The sequence below is a fragment of the Geotrypetes seraphini genome, chromosome 2 (genome assembly GCF_902459505.1).
Source record: "Geotrypetes seraphini chromosome 2, aGeoSer1.1, whole genome shotgun sequence".
Classification (NCBI taxonomy): domain Eukaryota; kingdom Metazoa; phylum Chordata; class Amphibia; order Gymnophiona; family Dermophiidae; genus Geotrypetes; species Geotrypetes seraphini.
Window position 1 is genome coordinate 335,683,363 of NC_047085.1, and position 16,137 is coordinate 335,699,499.

The following is a 16,137-nucleotide window of genomic DNA, read 5'->3' on the forward strand; positions in this document are numbered from 1 at the left end:
TAAAAATAAACAACCACGAATACCCAATCTCCAAAACCATAAAAATACTGGGTATAACACTAGATACACACTTAACCATGACTGACCACACAAACTTACTGGTGAAGAAATGTTTTTACACTCTGTGGAAACTAAGGACTATTAAAAATACTTCGACACAACATCCTTTAGATTACTGGTGCAGAAACTGATCCTATCTGTCCTGGACTACTGTAACATCATCTACCTGGGTATCCAAAAAAAAACAGTACAAAAATTAAGAATAGTGCAAAACACTGCAGTTCGCTTGATCTTCGGACTGAGGAAAAAAGACCATATTAGCCCCTACTACAAAAAATTGCACTGGTTGTCAATGGAGGCGCTTATACTATTCAAATTTGCATGTATCTGTTTCAAACAAGTCTGGGGACTAGCACCTTCCTACCTGCTACCACACTTCACGCTACACAACCCCACACGAACAACCAGAAACAGAAACATCTTTATAGACCCAAAGATCATAGGCTGCAAATACAAATCCTTCCTGGACAGAACCTTCATGTTCCAAGCAAGCAGACAGCAATCCTGGCTGGGAAACTACATAAATAGAGCCAGACAGACCTATGGCGCATACCAAAAATCAATTAAAACCATTCTATGTGACAAATTCATCACCTAAACAAATGACCTTTCACTATGATATTTCCCTTCACAAACCTGATGTAATTTCTCATGTAACTCCAATGCCTCATGTAACATTTCTCATATAATCCCAATTTTTATGTAACTTTTCCCCTCTTGCATTCTGTAATTTGCTGATTGTCCAGCCTTCTTTCAATGTGAACCGCCTAGAAGTCTTTCGACTATGGTGGTATAGAAAAATAAAGTTGTTATTATTATTGTTATTACTAGTCTTTAAGCCCATTACATTAACGGGTGCTAGAGCAGATGTCTGTCTGTCTGTTTTGTTTTCTTTGTTTCTCTCTCCTTGGACGCTGTCTATCTGTCATTCGTTCAGTCTGTGGCTCTCCCTGGCCCCCTTTTTCTGTCTGTCTTTCTCCATGGCCCCCTTCTGTCTCCCCCCCCAAAACAAACCAAGATTGCTCCCTGCCCCCCAGCACACCCCTTCCCCCCTAAAAGCAAAGCAAGTTTGGCCCCCTTTCCCTCTCCCCCACCCCAACTTTCCTGTGCAGCAGCAGCATTTCCCTCCCACCTTTCCCTGTGCAGAAGCATTCCTACAATCCCTCCCCCTCCATTTCCCTGTGCAGCAGCAGCAGCATTTCCCTCCCCTCCCCCCCCCCCCCACTACCCTGTGCAGCAGCAGCATTTCCCTCCCACCCTTCCCTGTGTAGCCGCAGCATTTCCCTCCCCCCTCCATTTCCCTGTGCAGCAGCATTTCCCTCTCCTCCCCCACCCCACTTCTCTGTGTAGCAGCATGTTTGTTTCTGGCCAGCTCCCTTACCCTTTCAGCGCACAACAACCAACCTTCCTCTTCCCCGGACCCGATCTCCACGCTCCCGCCCCTGTACCGAGGAACAAGTGAAGCGTTCAGCAGCTCGGGCAGTGCCCTGCGCCGCCACCTCAGCCAGCGACCAGGCGCGGTACCGCGGGGTCGGCAGCCATAGGCTCGACTCTAAGGCGGTCGTCGCCGGGCGCCGTTGACAGAGCTGCACAGTCACGCGCCTCTAGCCACCGCACATGCCTCCAGCTAGCATAGGCGCCGTGAGGACTGGCACAGAAGCACACCTCACGAAGTTTCAACAGCGCATGCGTGCACACCTCACGAAGTTTCAACAGCGCATGCGTGCTCTAGGGTTTTATTATTATAGATAATAGTATGGTCTTTTCAGATAGGAGCTGCCAGTTGATAGTTGGGAATGTTTAGAGGTCTCCTCATTTAGGTTCTTGAATATGGAGGTCAACACTAAGTTTTCTGCTTCAAATGTTTTCTCTAACCATGCCTTCACCCAACATACACATTCCTGAAATACATTTCTTAACAAATATATAGGACTTGCTTATCTAGCTTACAATGGTAGGTAGCATATTTCTTAACTCACGTTATCTAATTATTTTGGGAAGCCCTCCCAACTTGTATCTACAGGAATCTTATTGTCCATAGTAGTACAGTCCTTTAATTCTACCAACAAGACAGAAGGAATTTGATTGCAAATCTTTTTTACTTTTTTCATAAAGATCATCTAGATCTTCAGCGCTTGAAATTTTCTGATCATTGGAGTTTACAGATAATTAACAACTCTAACATTTCTTTTATTCTGCCTTTACTTTACCTATTAACTTAGAAATTTTTTTTCAATTTTTCCCCTTCTATTATTTATAAGTTACATAGTAATCACAAGCATCCAAAACTTGTTAAAGAAATACAGAAACATTTAAAGCAGGGGTAGGGAACTCCAGTCCTCAAGAGCCGTATTCCAGTCGGGTTTTCAGGATTTCCCCAATGAATTTGCATGAGATCTATTTACATGCACTGCTTCCAATTTATGCAAATAGATCTCATGCATATTCATTTGGGAAAACCTGACCTGGAGAGGGCCAAGGTTGGACACCTCTGATCTATATAAAACCAGTTTTAAAGAGGAGCAGTAAAAGCTGTCAGCAAAAATCTTAATAAATATTTTGAAGTCAATCGCCAAAAGTGAAAATGTTCTAAATCACCTGCATTGTGCAGGATCCTTCCCTTCCTTCAGAATGTGACTCATGCTACCCTCATAGAGGAAGGAAGATTTGCCCTTCCCTTTTTAATATCAAATTATAAAGCTTAATCAGGGATTCTACCAATTGTATACTAAACCCTTCATAAACTTTTGTTGTGTAACTGTCTAACTGTGGGGGCTGTTCCCATGGTCTTAAAAATATTTATGTTTGTTCACAGAAGAAGGGCTGGGAGCAGAACGCAAACACAAGAAAGAAAGTAGGGTAGACTAGTTTTCTAAAACTTGTCTGTAGACAGTGATAGGACTAGATGGGATACATCTCAGGGTGCTGACACTACTGTCAGACTGTTTGTTTCTGTAGAGTCAGGAATGGTACCTGAGGACTGGAGAGGGCAGATGTGATCCTTCTCCACAAAAGAGAATTAAGGGGGGGGGGGGTTGGAATTACAGGTTGGTTAATCTGATCTCTGTGATGAGTAAATTAATGTAAACTCTGCTAAAACAGGATAGTGCCAGTGTCTGGAATTGATTGGATTGCATAATCTGAGATAGGGGTAGATCTTGCTGGATGAATCAGTAAAGCATGCTTCAGTAAAGCATTTGATAGTGTCCCTCATCGAAGATTACTGAACAAGCTGAAATCGATAGGATTAGGAGACACTCTAACTACATGGGTTGGGGATTGGCTGAGTGGTAGACTTCAGAAGGTGGTGGTGAACGGTACTACCCCATCCGAAGCATCGGACGTGATCAGTGGGAGTGCCGGCAGGGCTCGGTCCTGGGCCCAATTCTATTTAACTTATTCATAAGAGATATGACGCAAGGACTTAGAGGAAGGGTATCACTGTTCGCCGACGACGCCAAACTTTGCAAACATAGTAGGCAAAAGCTATTACCTGATAATCTGACACACGACCTACTGTTGCTGGAACAATGGTCAACTATTTGGCAGCTAGGCTTCAATGCAAGATAATGCATCTGGGTAAGAGAAACCCGCGTAGAACTTATGTACTAAATGGTGAGACCTTGGTTAGGACACGGGCGGAATGCGACCTAGGGGTGATCATTAGTGATGGACATGAAGGTTGCCAATCAAGTGAGAGAGGCTTCCTCCAGGGCAAGACAAATGATGGGGTTGTTTCCGCAGAGGTATCGTCAGCAGGAGTACCTGAAATTATGATGCCGTTGTACAGAGCCATGGTGAGGCCTCACTTGGAGTACTGTGTTCAGTTTTGGAGACCACACTACCGAAAGGACGTGCTGAGGATCGAGTCGGTTCAGCGAACGGCCACCAGGATGGTCTTGGGGCTCAAGGATCTCACGTATGAAGAAAGATTTAAAAATTGCGGCTGTACTCACTTGAGGAAAGAAGAGAACGGGGATGATATGATTGAAACATATAAGTACATCACGGGACACATCGAGTCAGAAGATGATATCTTCTGGCTCATGGGACCCTTGACCACCAGAGGGCATCCGCTGAAAATCAGGGGAGGGAAGTTTTTTGGCGACTCCAGGAAGTACTTCTTCACCGAAAGAGTAGTGGATCATTGGAACAGACTCCCACTCCAGGTGATAAAGGCCAGCAGCGTGACGGATTTTAAGAGAAAATGGGATACTCACGTGGGATCTTTAAGGGAGTAAATTCAGGGGAGGGGATACTTGGAATGGGCAGACTTGGTGGGCTATAGCCCTTTTCTGCTGCTTTTTTCTATGTTTCTATGTTTCTAATCTGATTGATTAACTTTTTTGACTAGGTGATCATAGAATTGGATCAAGGGGGAGAGTGTTGAAATGTGCACTTAAATTTCAACAAAGCTTTTGATATGGCTCACCATGAACAATTTATTTTTATTGGTATGAGCTCTTAAGTGTTTGAACGGGTTGGAAACTAGCTGAGTCGTCAAGGGGTCGTGTAGAGCACAGTTCTTCAACTGCTGGTCCGCGGACCAGTGCCAGTCCGCAAAAAAATCTTGCCGGTCCGCAAAGGATTCGGGTCCCCGCTGCAACAAAAGGTGCCGGCATCAGCTGATATGGAACTTCCTATTGCCGTCGATATACCGGGACTCCTACCTTCCACCACCAGGACTCCTGCCGCGTATGTTTCCTGCTCCTGCCTTTGTCTCTACATCCCCAAACCAGCAGCGGCAGCTCTGTGTGCTTTTAACTTCAGCACACAGCTGCCCCTAAGCAGTATTTTAGCCGCGGTTTCATGAGGCAGCCTCGGGGCCTTTGCTAGGCAGGCCCGCTTCGATGATGCAATGTGGGCTGGCCTACCAAAGGCCCCGAGGCTGCCTCATGAAACCGCGGCTAAAATACTGCTTAGGAGCAGCTGTTTGCCGAAGATAAAAGCACACAGAGCTGCCGCTAGCCTACATAGAGGAAACATTTGCTGGAGAGGGAAGGAGGGAAGGGAGAAGGGGTACTCCTGGACAAGGGAGGGGAAGGGGGGTACTGCTGACAGGGGAGAAGGGAAAGGGAAGGGACAAGAGTTATTGTTGGATAAGGGGAGGAAGCAAGGGAGAAGGTACTGCTGGACAGGGGAGGAGGAAAATTGGAAGGAAATAGCTGGCAGGGAGATTAGAGGAGAGGAAGGAGTCGGGATGGAATGGAGAGATCAGATGAGGGAAAGGGGAGAGACAGAGGAATGACAAAGTAGAGAGAGATTGATGCTGGGAAGGGGGGTCAGATGAGAAATAAGGAAAGAGGGACAAAGATGCTAGATCTGCTGTAGGAGAGAGGGGCATCGAAAGAACGCAGATACCATATGGGAGGGGGAGAGGGCAGACAGTGGATGGAAGGGGCAGATGCTGGATTGAAGAGACAGAGGGCAGACGCTGGATGGAAGACAGTGAAAAGACGATGAAAGCAGAAACCAGAGACGACAAAAAGTAGAAAAAATAATTTTATTTCTATCTTGTGATTAGAATATATCAGATTTAAAATATGTATCCTGCTAGAGCTGATGTTAGACATAACTGGGGAGTGCAAAGCCCAGGCAGTGCTTCTTTAGCTTCCAGCTGGCTTAGGGCTGTCTCTGACCAGGAGGCAGTTGTCCTAGTTGCACTCCCCCTAACACCATTCCTGCCATGTGTGACTGCAGTATTCTGTTAGCATGATATTTGTGTAGCATTCTGTAATAATTTGGTTTATTCAGATTTCTTGATAGTAGAGGGGATATATGTGAAGGGGAGACGGGGGTTTTGTTGATCCTAGCCCTGTATTATTTATATTTATAAAATGACTATTGTACAGAATATTGTTTCTTTTTATACTTTAATAAAATATCAATAATAATAAAATGTTAAGCGCGCATGCGCACTCGTGCCGCATGTTCCCAGTTCCATCGCGACTGCATGAGTGCGCATACGCGCTTATACGTCACAGTCTACTTTTTTTACAGCCCAGTTCGTTGAGAGGGAGAGCGTCGCTGGTACCGGGGCGGGGTGGGGGACACCAGTTCAGCTCGGCCGCTCCGTCTCTGCCGTCTCAGCAGCCCCCGAAGCTCCTCAGCAGCCTGTCCCGCTCCCGAGCTGGACCCCGCGAACGGCAGACAGAGGTGAGGATGGATTGATGGGAGATGCTGGACTGTTGGGGGGGATAGACAGAGGGGAGATTCTGCTTTGGTGGGGGTTGGGGAAAGGAAGGGAGGTGCTAATGGACAGGGGGGAAAAGGAAGGAAAGCCTACTGCTGCACAGGGGGATCAGGAAGAGGTGCTGATGGACAGGAGGTGGGGGGAAAGGAAGGAAGGGAGGCCTACTGCTGGACAGGGGGATCAGGAAGAGGTGCTGATGGACAGGGGGGAAAAAGGAAGGGAGGCCTACTGCTGGACAGGGGGAGTAGGGGGAGCAGGAAGAGGTGCTGATAGATAGGGGGGGGGAAAAAAGGAGGCCTGCTGGACAAGAGGTGCTGATGGATGGGGGGGAAAGGAAGGGAGGCGTACTGCTGGACAGGGGGAGCAGGAAGAGGTGCTGATGGACAGGGGGGAGGTAAAAAAGGGAAAAGGGCTGCTGCTGGATAAGGGGAGGTAAAAGGAAGGGAGAATGGACAGGGGGAGCACGAAAGGGGTGGTGATGGACAGCCAAAACAAAGAAAGACAGAAATACAGAAAGCGGCTAAGGAGACAGAGAGAGAAAAAAATAAAGACAGACACACACATACATTCTAGCACCCGTTAATGTAACGGGCTATAAAGCTAGTGTTCAATATAAAATCATAACTATTTGAGGCTTGTGCGAATGGGATCAGATGGTTAACGGGACCGAGCTTGTGGGGACACGGCAATGATGGGGTTTTTAAAAATTTCAGTCTTATTAGTTTGCTGGACTACGAAATAATTATTTTATTTCCACCACTCCATAGGTGTAAAAAGGTTGAAGAACACTGGTGTAGAGTTCTCTCGGAAGATAAGAGTGTTAGCAATAGTCTAGTTCTTTTCTACATGTTTGTGAGTGATATTTTGGAAGGGCAGTTAAATAATCATACCTTAATAGAGTAAGACACCCAACCCCCCCCCCCCCCCCGGAATGTATGAATAACATGAGGAAGGATCTAGAGAATTTGAAAGAATGTTCTAGAATTTGGCAGCTTAGATTTAATGCTTAAAAAATGGAGTCCTACATTTAGGCTGCAAAAACCCAATGGTGAAGTACAGTATAGGACAGCGATGACGAACCTATGGCACGCGTGCCAACTGTGGCACGCGAAGTCCTTGCAGCTGGCACGCGCAGGGCCGCCATCAGGGCAGTACTACCAGGGGGTGCACAGGAGAGAGAGCTGAACGGGGACGATGGGGGACCCGCGGGGTTAAATATAACTCGAGCCGCGAGGCTCGTCTTCTACTCCGACTGCCCTGCCGCTCACACAGCCGATCGGAAATCTTCCCCGACGTCAGCGCTGACGTCGGAGGGAGGGCTTAAGCAAAGCCCGCCCTCCGACGTCAGCGCTGAAGTCGGGGAAGATTTCCGATCGGCTATGTGTGCGTGGCGGGACAGGCAGGAAATAGAAGACAAGCCTACACGGCTCGAGCTACATTTTGCTGAGAAAGTTGCTAAGATGGGCTTGGAGACAAACGGGGAACACAAAAGGGGGAGGGAGTGCGTTTTGGACACAAGGCATGAACTTGGGAGAAAGGAAGGGAGGGAAAGAGATGCTGAGGTGGGGGAGGGAATGGGTTTTTGGACACAGAAGGCATGAACTTGGGAGAGAGGAAGGGAGGGAAAGAGATGCTGAGGGGGGGGATGGAATGGGTTTTTGGACACAGAAAGCATGAACTTGGGAGAGAGGAAAGGAGGGAAAGAGATGCTGAGGTGGGGGAGGGAATGGGTTTTTGCACACAGAAGGCATGGACTTGGGAGAGAGGAAGGGAGGGAAAGAGATGCTGAGGTGGGGGAGGGAATGGGTTTTTGGACACAGAAGGCATGGACTTGGGAGAGAGGAAGGGAGGGAAATAGATGCTGAGGTGGGGGAGGGAATGGGTTTTTGGACACAAGGCATGAACTTGGGAGAGAGGAAGGGAGGGAAAGAGATGCTGAGGTGGGGAGGGAATGAGTTTTTGGACACAGAAGGCATGGACTTGGGAGAGAGGACGGGAGGGAAATAGATGCTGAGGTGGGGAGGGAATGGGTTTTTGGACACAAGGCATGAACTTGGGAGAAAGGAAGGGGAGGGAAAGAGATGCTGAGGTGGGGGAGGAAATGGGTTTTTGGACACAAGGCATGGACTTGGGAGAGAGGAAGAGAGGGAAATAGATGCTGAGGTGGGGGAGGGAATGTGTTTTTGGACACAGAAGGCATGGACTTTTGAGAGAGGAAGGGAGGGAAAGAGATGCTGAGTGAGGGGGAGAGGGGATGTGTTTTTGGACACAGAAGGCAAGGACTTGGGAGAGAGGAAGGGAGGGAAAGAGATGGTTGTGTACACGGGGAATAGAAGAAAGGAGAATTTTTGGTCATAGGGAGGGAGTGAGGTACAGACAGTGGCATACCAAGGTGGGGGTGGGGGCGGTCTGCCCCGGTTTTACGCCCCAAGGGGGTGCACAGCTGGCCACCCTCCAGTGTTCTCCCTAGGCTGGCAAACTGCATCTCTTTAGCCACTTGAGTGCCACCGCCGCCATTGGGAACAGGCCGGTGCCAAGTTCTCCCTGCTTTTCCCTGTGGGGCCGACCAACTCTCGCCACCCGCGTCAATTCTGATGTCGGAGAGGACGTTCTGGGCCAGCCAATCGCTGCCTGGCTGGCCCAGAACGTCCTCTCCGATGTTAGAATTGACGTCGAGTGGCGAGAGTTGGTCGGCCCCGTGGGGAAGAGAAGCAGGGCGAACTCGGCGCCGGCCTGTTCCCGATAGCGACAGTGGCAGCCTATTCCCCAGTGGCGGTGGCAGCATTTTCCCAATGGTGGTGGCATAGGGGAGGGCAAGGAGAAAGAAAGAAAGGGGGGGGACAGGGAGCCAAAAAAAAAAAAAAAGAAAGAGGGCTGGGTGAAACAAAGAAAAATGGGGCACGGAGAGAGAGAGAGAAAGACAGACATACAGAATGAAAGGGGGTATGGAGAGAGAGAAAAAGAAAGAAGGGGGCAGGGTGAAACAAAGAAAAAGTTTGGGGAGGGAATGAAGTCTGGAGGAGAGAAAGCATACAGGAGGCTGAAAAAAGGGAAGAAATATTGGATGCACAGTCAGAAGAATAAAGTGCAACCAGAGACTGATGAAATTACCAAAGGTAGGAAAATGATTTTATTTTCAATTTAGTGATCAAAATGTGTCCATTTTGAGAATTTATATATGCTGTCTATATTTTGCACTATGGCCCCCTTTTACTAAACCGCAATAGCGTTTTTTAGCGCAGGGAGCCTATGAGCTTCAAGAGCAGCGTGGGGCATTCAGCGCAGGTCCCTGCGCTAAAAACCGCTATCGCGGTTTAGTAAAAAGGGAGGGGAATATTTGTCTATTTTTGTGTAGTTGTTATTGAGGTGACATTGCATAAAGTCATCTGCCTTGACCTCTTTGAAAACCCGCGGAATATAAATGATAATTAACATTTTCTCTGCGTACAGCGTGCTTTGTGTTTTTAAAATTTTATTGTTGGTAGATCATTTTGACTTGGCCACAAAGGTAAGGGGGAGGGAGGGGAGCTGCTGAAAGAGTCTACCTTGACGTGGTTGCAGGCTTACAAATCTTTTGGTCAAAGAGTGCGGCGACAGAGAAAAGTATGTGTGTATTCGGCCCATGAATGAAATCATTAAAACATTATAAATTGCCAATAAATTGAAATGAAAACCAAAGGATTGTGAATCAAATTGATTCTCTGACAATACAAAGATTCCAACCTTTAAAAATGATGCTACATAGTTCAGGCAACTTTATAAAGAGTTTTTAGATACTAAAATCTTGTTATTAAGGTTTAATTGACGTGCTGGCACTTTGAGGAAATTCTTTGGTTTTGTGCGGCAGTTTGGGCACTCGGGCTCAAAAAGGTTAGCCATCACTGGTATAGGAGTTGAAGTGCTGCTGTGCATAAAGTACCTGAGTGCGATTGTATCTTTAGTTTCAAGTTTTATTAAAATTTGATTTGATCGCTTATCACGTGTTTCTAAGCGAAGTACAAGATAAAAATGATTTTTAAAAAAAAATAAAAACAAAAAGTCATACAACTTAAAAAATTATCCTCGCTAAACAATTTTAGACAATATGAGTACATATACTAACTGGTACATAAGGACAGCGGGAATAGAACTACAATTTGTTTATAGAAAAGGGAGAGGTAACATATATGGGAAACACAATAAGGATAGGGGAGAGAAAATGTAAAGAGTTTTTTTTTGGGGGGGGGTTTTGAGAGGAGTTATAGGTTGAAGGCATCTATAAACAGAAGCTTTTCAGGGAACTTTTAAAACGTGTTAAGTTTTCTTCTCTCTCAAGTATGTTGGCATATCGTTCCAGAGTCTAGGTGCGTTCACAGAAAAGAGAGCGCCCTTGGGTTCCTATTATTTTCAGTGATAGGACCATCAATAGCTTTTGGTCCATAGATCAGAGAGTACGTGAGGTAGAATATGGAATGAGTAATTTATCGATGAATTGCAGCTCTTTTGAGGATTGGGTTTTAAACATTAGAAGTAAGGTTTTAAATTTTTTTCTTTTTTTAATTGAGTTTAAACATTATTATTACACATAATAACAAGGAAAGGATATTACAGAGAAATCAAAAAAGAAATAAAATTCTTAATTACAAAACCTCTAGTCCACATCATGGAAGAGTAACTTGATTAGTAAGGAAATTAAAACATAATCATGATTAAACAATCAACTATCAATGGTGCTTGAATATTTCACCAAACTCCTTTCCTATTGAAGTCTAATGGATATTACTTATTAGTTTCATGCAATTGCAAAAATTGTTCAAGCTGTATTGAATCCCAAAATATATATTCACAATCTTTAAATTTCAAGATACATTTACATGGAAACTTAAGATAGAATATAGCTTCCAAGGCTAATTACTCTCTGTTTTAGATCCAAAACAGCCTTCCTTTTCAACTGAGTTGCCTCTCTTCATGAAAAGGAAGATGTAGAACAAAAGGACATACAATGGAAGTCTTTGAATAATATTACTCTAGAGGAGAGGAGGAACAGGGGAAATATGATAGATGTTTAATACTTGAAAGGTATTAATTCGGAACCAAATCTTTTCTAGAGAAAAGGAATGGTTAAAACTAAAGGTCATAATTGAGGCTGAGGGGACTTGGGAGTAATGTTAAGAAACTTTTTTCGTGGAGTGGGTGGTGGATGCCTGGAAACCCCTCCTGAGTGAGGTGGTGGAGAGGAAAACAGTGACAGAATTCAAAAAAGTGTGGAATGAACACAGAGGACCACTAATTAGAAAATGAATAGTACAAATTGAAGAATTAAATCTGGTTTTGGGCAGACTTGCATGGTCTGTGTTCTAATATATGGAAATTTGGTTTAGAATGGGCAGACTTATAGTCTATAGCCCAGAAATATCAAAGAAAAAAGACAATTTAATCATGAATTTATAATGCATATAACTATTGAGCAGACTGGATGAACCAGTCAGGTCATTTACTATGTTATTGTGAAAGAAGGATAGGCTCAGTAGTAATGTAAGGAAATATTCCTTGATGGAAAGGATGGAGGAAGTGTGGAAGGGCCTTCAAATGGAGGTAGTGGAGACGAGGATTGTATCTGTATTTAAGAAAGCATGGGAGAAGCAAAGTGTCATTCACCATCATTTTCTGTTTTTAGGGAACTTGGTTTTTCTAGTGGTGAAAAGTGATCTTCAAAGCTTCAGTGAATCTTTGAGTCTTTAGAGTCAAATTTGTTGCTATAAAGTAGTCTCCAACTCCTCCCAGGTATTTTGCTGAAAATTGGAATTCTTCTCCACCTTAAGAAAGAAAGAGTACTTACTACTTTCTATCCAGACTTATAGAAATCCATGTGAGTGAGCTGTCCATAGGCTGTATGCAGGCTCTTTAATTTAGAGTATTCATACCCTTATGCCATGGCCTTCCAGGGCAGATTCTCTGGACTGGACTGGGCTTTCAAGAGTCTAGGAAAGAAAATTAACAGGTATGAATAAATTTTACTTTCCTTACCATCCTGCTAAAACAGAATCCATCAGAAATTTTTCACAACATTACCAGTTACCAAAAAAGCTTTTAGCTAATTGGCTAGTTTCATACATCCAATTTTTGTTAATGAGCAAGCAGGTGCTCCTCTCACCTGTAAATTAAATCTCATGAAAATTAGTGGTACTGCAGTTAGTGTGGCTCTTCAGAGTCTGTTTTGCTGGAAACTAGTTTCTAAAGCAGCTATCTGGTTTTTGCTTTATACAAATGTCACTGATAGTGGAGTGAGGCATAGTGGTTAGAACTACAGCCTTAGCACCTTCAGGTGTGGGTTCAAACCCTGCACTGCTCCTTGTGAACCTGGGCAAGTCACTTAATCCTTCACTTCCCCAGGTACATTATAGATTGTGAGCCCTACATTGGAAGGACGGGCTAAACTTATTTATAAATAGCTTGCGTGAAGGTTGGGGGTGGATCCATAAATATACAACCAGACACTGCTGTAAAGATAAAGCAAAACTTAACTCAGGATAAGGCCTGTTACTGCACAAGTACAGGATTGAATTGTAAAGTCTCTAGGTAGTGAAAGTCTACACTTGGGCCTGTGGCTAATAGGGAAAATGCTTGAGTACCTTATTTGTAACCCATTCTGAGCTCCTTTGGGGAGAACGGGCTATAAAAATGAATAAATAGCATGAGCGAGGGTTGGGGGTGGATCCATGAATATACAGCCATACTCTGTTGTAAAGATAAAGCAAAACTCTTTAACTCAGAAGGTTAAGACCTGTTATTTCGCAGGTACAGGATTGAAGTGTAAAGTCTCTAGATTAGTGAAAGTTGGCAATTGGGCCTGTGGCTGACAATGTTTATACCTGTTAATGTCTGTCTGTTGAGTACTAGATCAGTCCTCCTCACTTACCAGCAAAGAGAGGTATAGATGTTCCATTGACATCAGTAGTATAAAGACTGGTGCAGCCTGGAATTTTCCAGAATGCCAATGCAAAATTAGACCTAGTGGTTAGAGATACAGTCTCAGCACTAGTAACCCATTGTTTTCTCAGGTGCTCCCTTTCAAGAGGCAGGCCATAAGCAAAAAGGTCAAGGTCCTTCATGACCACTGAGCCTTCAGGATTACAGTAGATGACAAACTTTCTGTTAGAATTAGAATCCTGAATCTTAGGAGTAGAAATTGATAACCACAAAGAGCCACGTACAATCCATAATAAAACAATACTGCCAGGTATCCCTGTGAACTTATCAAAAGTGACTTATCCCAGGACAAGCAGGCAGCATATTCTCACATGTGGGTGACGTCATCTACGGAGCCCCAGCGCGGACAGCTTTTCAAGCATAACTTGATTGAAGTTTCAAGCTTGCTAGGCTGCACCACGCATGTGCATGCCTTCTTGCCCACTAGAGGGCGCATCCCCACCTCGTGGTCCTCAGTTTCTGTTTCTTCCGCGGAGCCAGAAGCCCTGTTTGATTTTGTGCTCCGTACCTTTTTGCCTTCTGCCACCGCGGCTGGGTTATTTTTCTCGGTCGCTGTGCTTTGTTTATTATTTTCTTTCGTCGCGTGTTTGAATCCGTCAAAAAAAAAAAAAGTTTTTCGTTCGGCTCCAGGGGCTCCCAGGAGCCGCGGCCGCGGGACCTCGTTCGTTCCCGGCCGTTTTTTTGTGTTCATGTCCCGTCCCTTGACGGGCTTTACAAAGTGCACCCGGTGCGATCGGTTACTTTCTATCACTGATCCCCACCGGTGGTGCTTGGTTTGCCTGGGTGCGGATCACCCGACTGACTCCTGCACTCGGTGCTCCACGTTCCAACCTAGAGCTCTCCGCCGCCGACGCACCCGCATGGCGGAGCTCTTCAGTGTGGACCCCGCGGCGGGGAAGGCTTCGACGTTGGCCTCGGCTTTGGCCCCGGCCTTGACCTCGGCCTCGACTCCCTCGACCTCGCCGCGGATGCCTTCCTCGTCGAAGCCTGCGTCTTCGAAGTCGACCCTGGGTAAGTCCCCGCTTCCTTCCTCTACTCCAGGGTCTTCGAAGAAGCCATCCTCGGGCTCCTCGACGGGAGCGGGTGGGTCGTCCTTGGCCCCGCCCCGGGCATCGAAGTCGGGTGCCCCCGCGGGAATACTCGATCTCGAGGGAGAGCACCCGCCGGCCACGGACATGCCGTACATGATGGCCGTGTCCCGTATTTCAGGACATGCTCCGAGCGCTTATCGCCTCGGAGCTGTCCTGCGCCTTGGCACTACCTGCAGCCGGCTTCGACCTCGGCAGCCTCGGCCTCGGCCCCGACCCTCGGTACCAGTGGTGGTCCCGGCCTCGACCCCGACCTTGCCCTCGACCTCGGTAGTCTGACCAGCCTGAGCAGAGTGTGCGGCCGCGGGACAAGGTGCGCCGGGTTCGCAGGATTTCCTCTTCCTCTTCCTCGTCGAGGTCCTCCCGCGGATCCTCACCCTCGGGTCGGCCTCGGGCGAAGCGCCGGGCCCGGAAGCCGAAGCGCCATCGAGGGTCGCCCCTCGCCGACCCGGGGAGCAGAGACTCTGAGGGTCTCGGATGCTCCGCCATGGATAATCCGAGGCTTTTGCGTTCCTCTGCGGGGAAGGGATCGAGGGACTCCTCCCCGAGGAGGTTGGAGCTCGCCTCGGTGCCTCGTACCCCGGGGACTTCTCCGAGGGGTTCTTCAGGGCATCGGAGATCTCCGACCCCGACGAAGTCTTTTGGTGTGGCTTCCTGGGGCTCGGAGTCTGGCACCGGTCGGGAACCCAGGTACTCCCGTGAGGCTTCCCCGTCTTTCTTGGCAGCACGGGCCTCTCGATCCCCTTCCCCTCCCTCGAGGCCCTCTTCTTTCTCGAGGTTTGTTATTGATATGGGGAAGGCCTTGGACCTCGACCTTTTGTCAGGGTCCCAATATTCAAAGGAGTTTCTGGAGGAACAGGATTTGCCATCTCCCCCACGGGAGTCTCCGCATCTGCCCTTGAACAAGATCCTTCATCAGACATTCTTGCGGAACTTGGACTCCACTTATGCTGTCACGGCGGTCCCCTCGAAAATGGAGTCGAAGTACCGCACGGTCCCCTGTAAGGGCTTCGAGAAGGCGCAGTTTTCCCACCAGTCGTTGCTGGTGGAGTCGGCTTTGAAGAAATCTCAGCCTTCTCGAGTCACCTCAGCGGTCCCGCCCGGGCGGGAGGGGCGGACCCTGGATAAGTTTGGGCACCGCCTCTACCACAATTCGATGATGGCTAACCGTGTGCTTAACTATGCTTTCACCTTCTCTTCCTATCTGCGGCAGATGGTGAGGCGATGCCCCGTTATCACGGGGGGTCATGCCGGATTCGCATAAGAGTGACTTTGGCAAGTTCATGAACACCTTGTCCCAGCTGCGCCTGTATCTCTTTCATGCCATCTATGACGCCTTTGAGTTGTCATCCCGGGTCTCCGCCTTTGCGGTGGCTATGCGCCGTCTAGCGTGGCTGCGCACGGTGGATATGGACCCGAATTTGCAGGAGCGCCTGGCCAATTTGCCGTGTGTGGGCTCGGAACTTTTTGATGAGTCCCTGGAGGCGGCTACTAAACGCCTAGCCGAGCATGAGCGCCTCTATCGCCTCCTTGGTCCGTCCCAAACCCAGGGTGGTGAATCCGAAGCCGTACAGACCTCCGCTGCGGTGCTACCCGCAGAAGTCTACGCCGGCGTCTCTAGGTCCTCCTCCCCGGCGTCCCCCCTCAGCAGGCCAGGGGCGTCACACCAGAAGTCTCAGGCGCCCGTGGCATCCAAGCCGGCGCCGTCTTTTTGACGCGCTGAGCGGATGGGGGCGGGCCCCCCTCCGCGCTGTCACCCGAACCCGCTTCCTATCGGGGGCCGGTTACGGACCTTTTATTCGGCCTGGACTCTGATCACTTCGGACG

General features: G+C 47.4%; 1 protein-coding gene across 6 annotated transcripts in view; it reads left to right on the forward strand.

Annotated features, from left to right (window-relative positions):
- Positions 1–16,137, forward strand: part of CDK13 (cyclin dependent kinase 13) — a 231,348-nt gene that overhangs the window by 197,228 nt on the left and 17,983 nt on the right. For 4 of the 6 annotated variants that reach the window (XM_033930257.1, XM_033930258.1, XM_033930251.1 and 1 more), the window contains exon 14: positions 6,061–6,216. The exons of the other annotated variants lie outside the window; for them this stretch is intronic. In XM_033930257.1, coding sequence (XP_033786148.1) covers positions 6,061–6,216 — 156 coding nt within the window. The remainder of the gene's footprint in view (positions 1–6,060; positions 6,217–16,137) is intronic. 6 annotated transcript variants of the gene reach the window in all.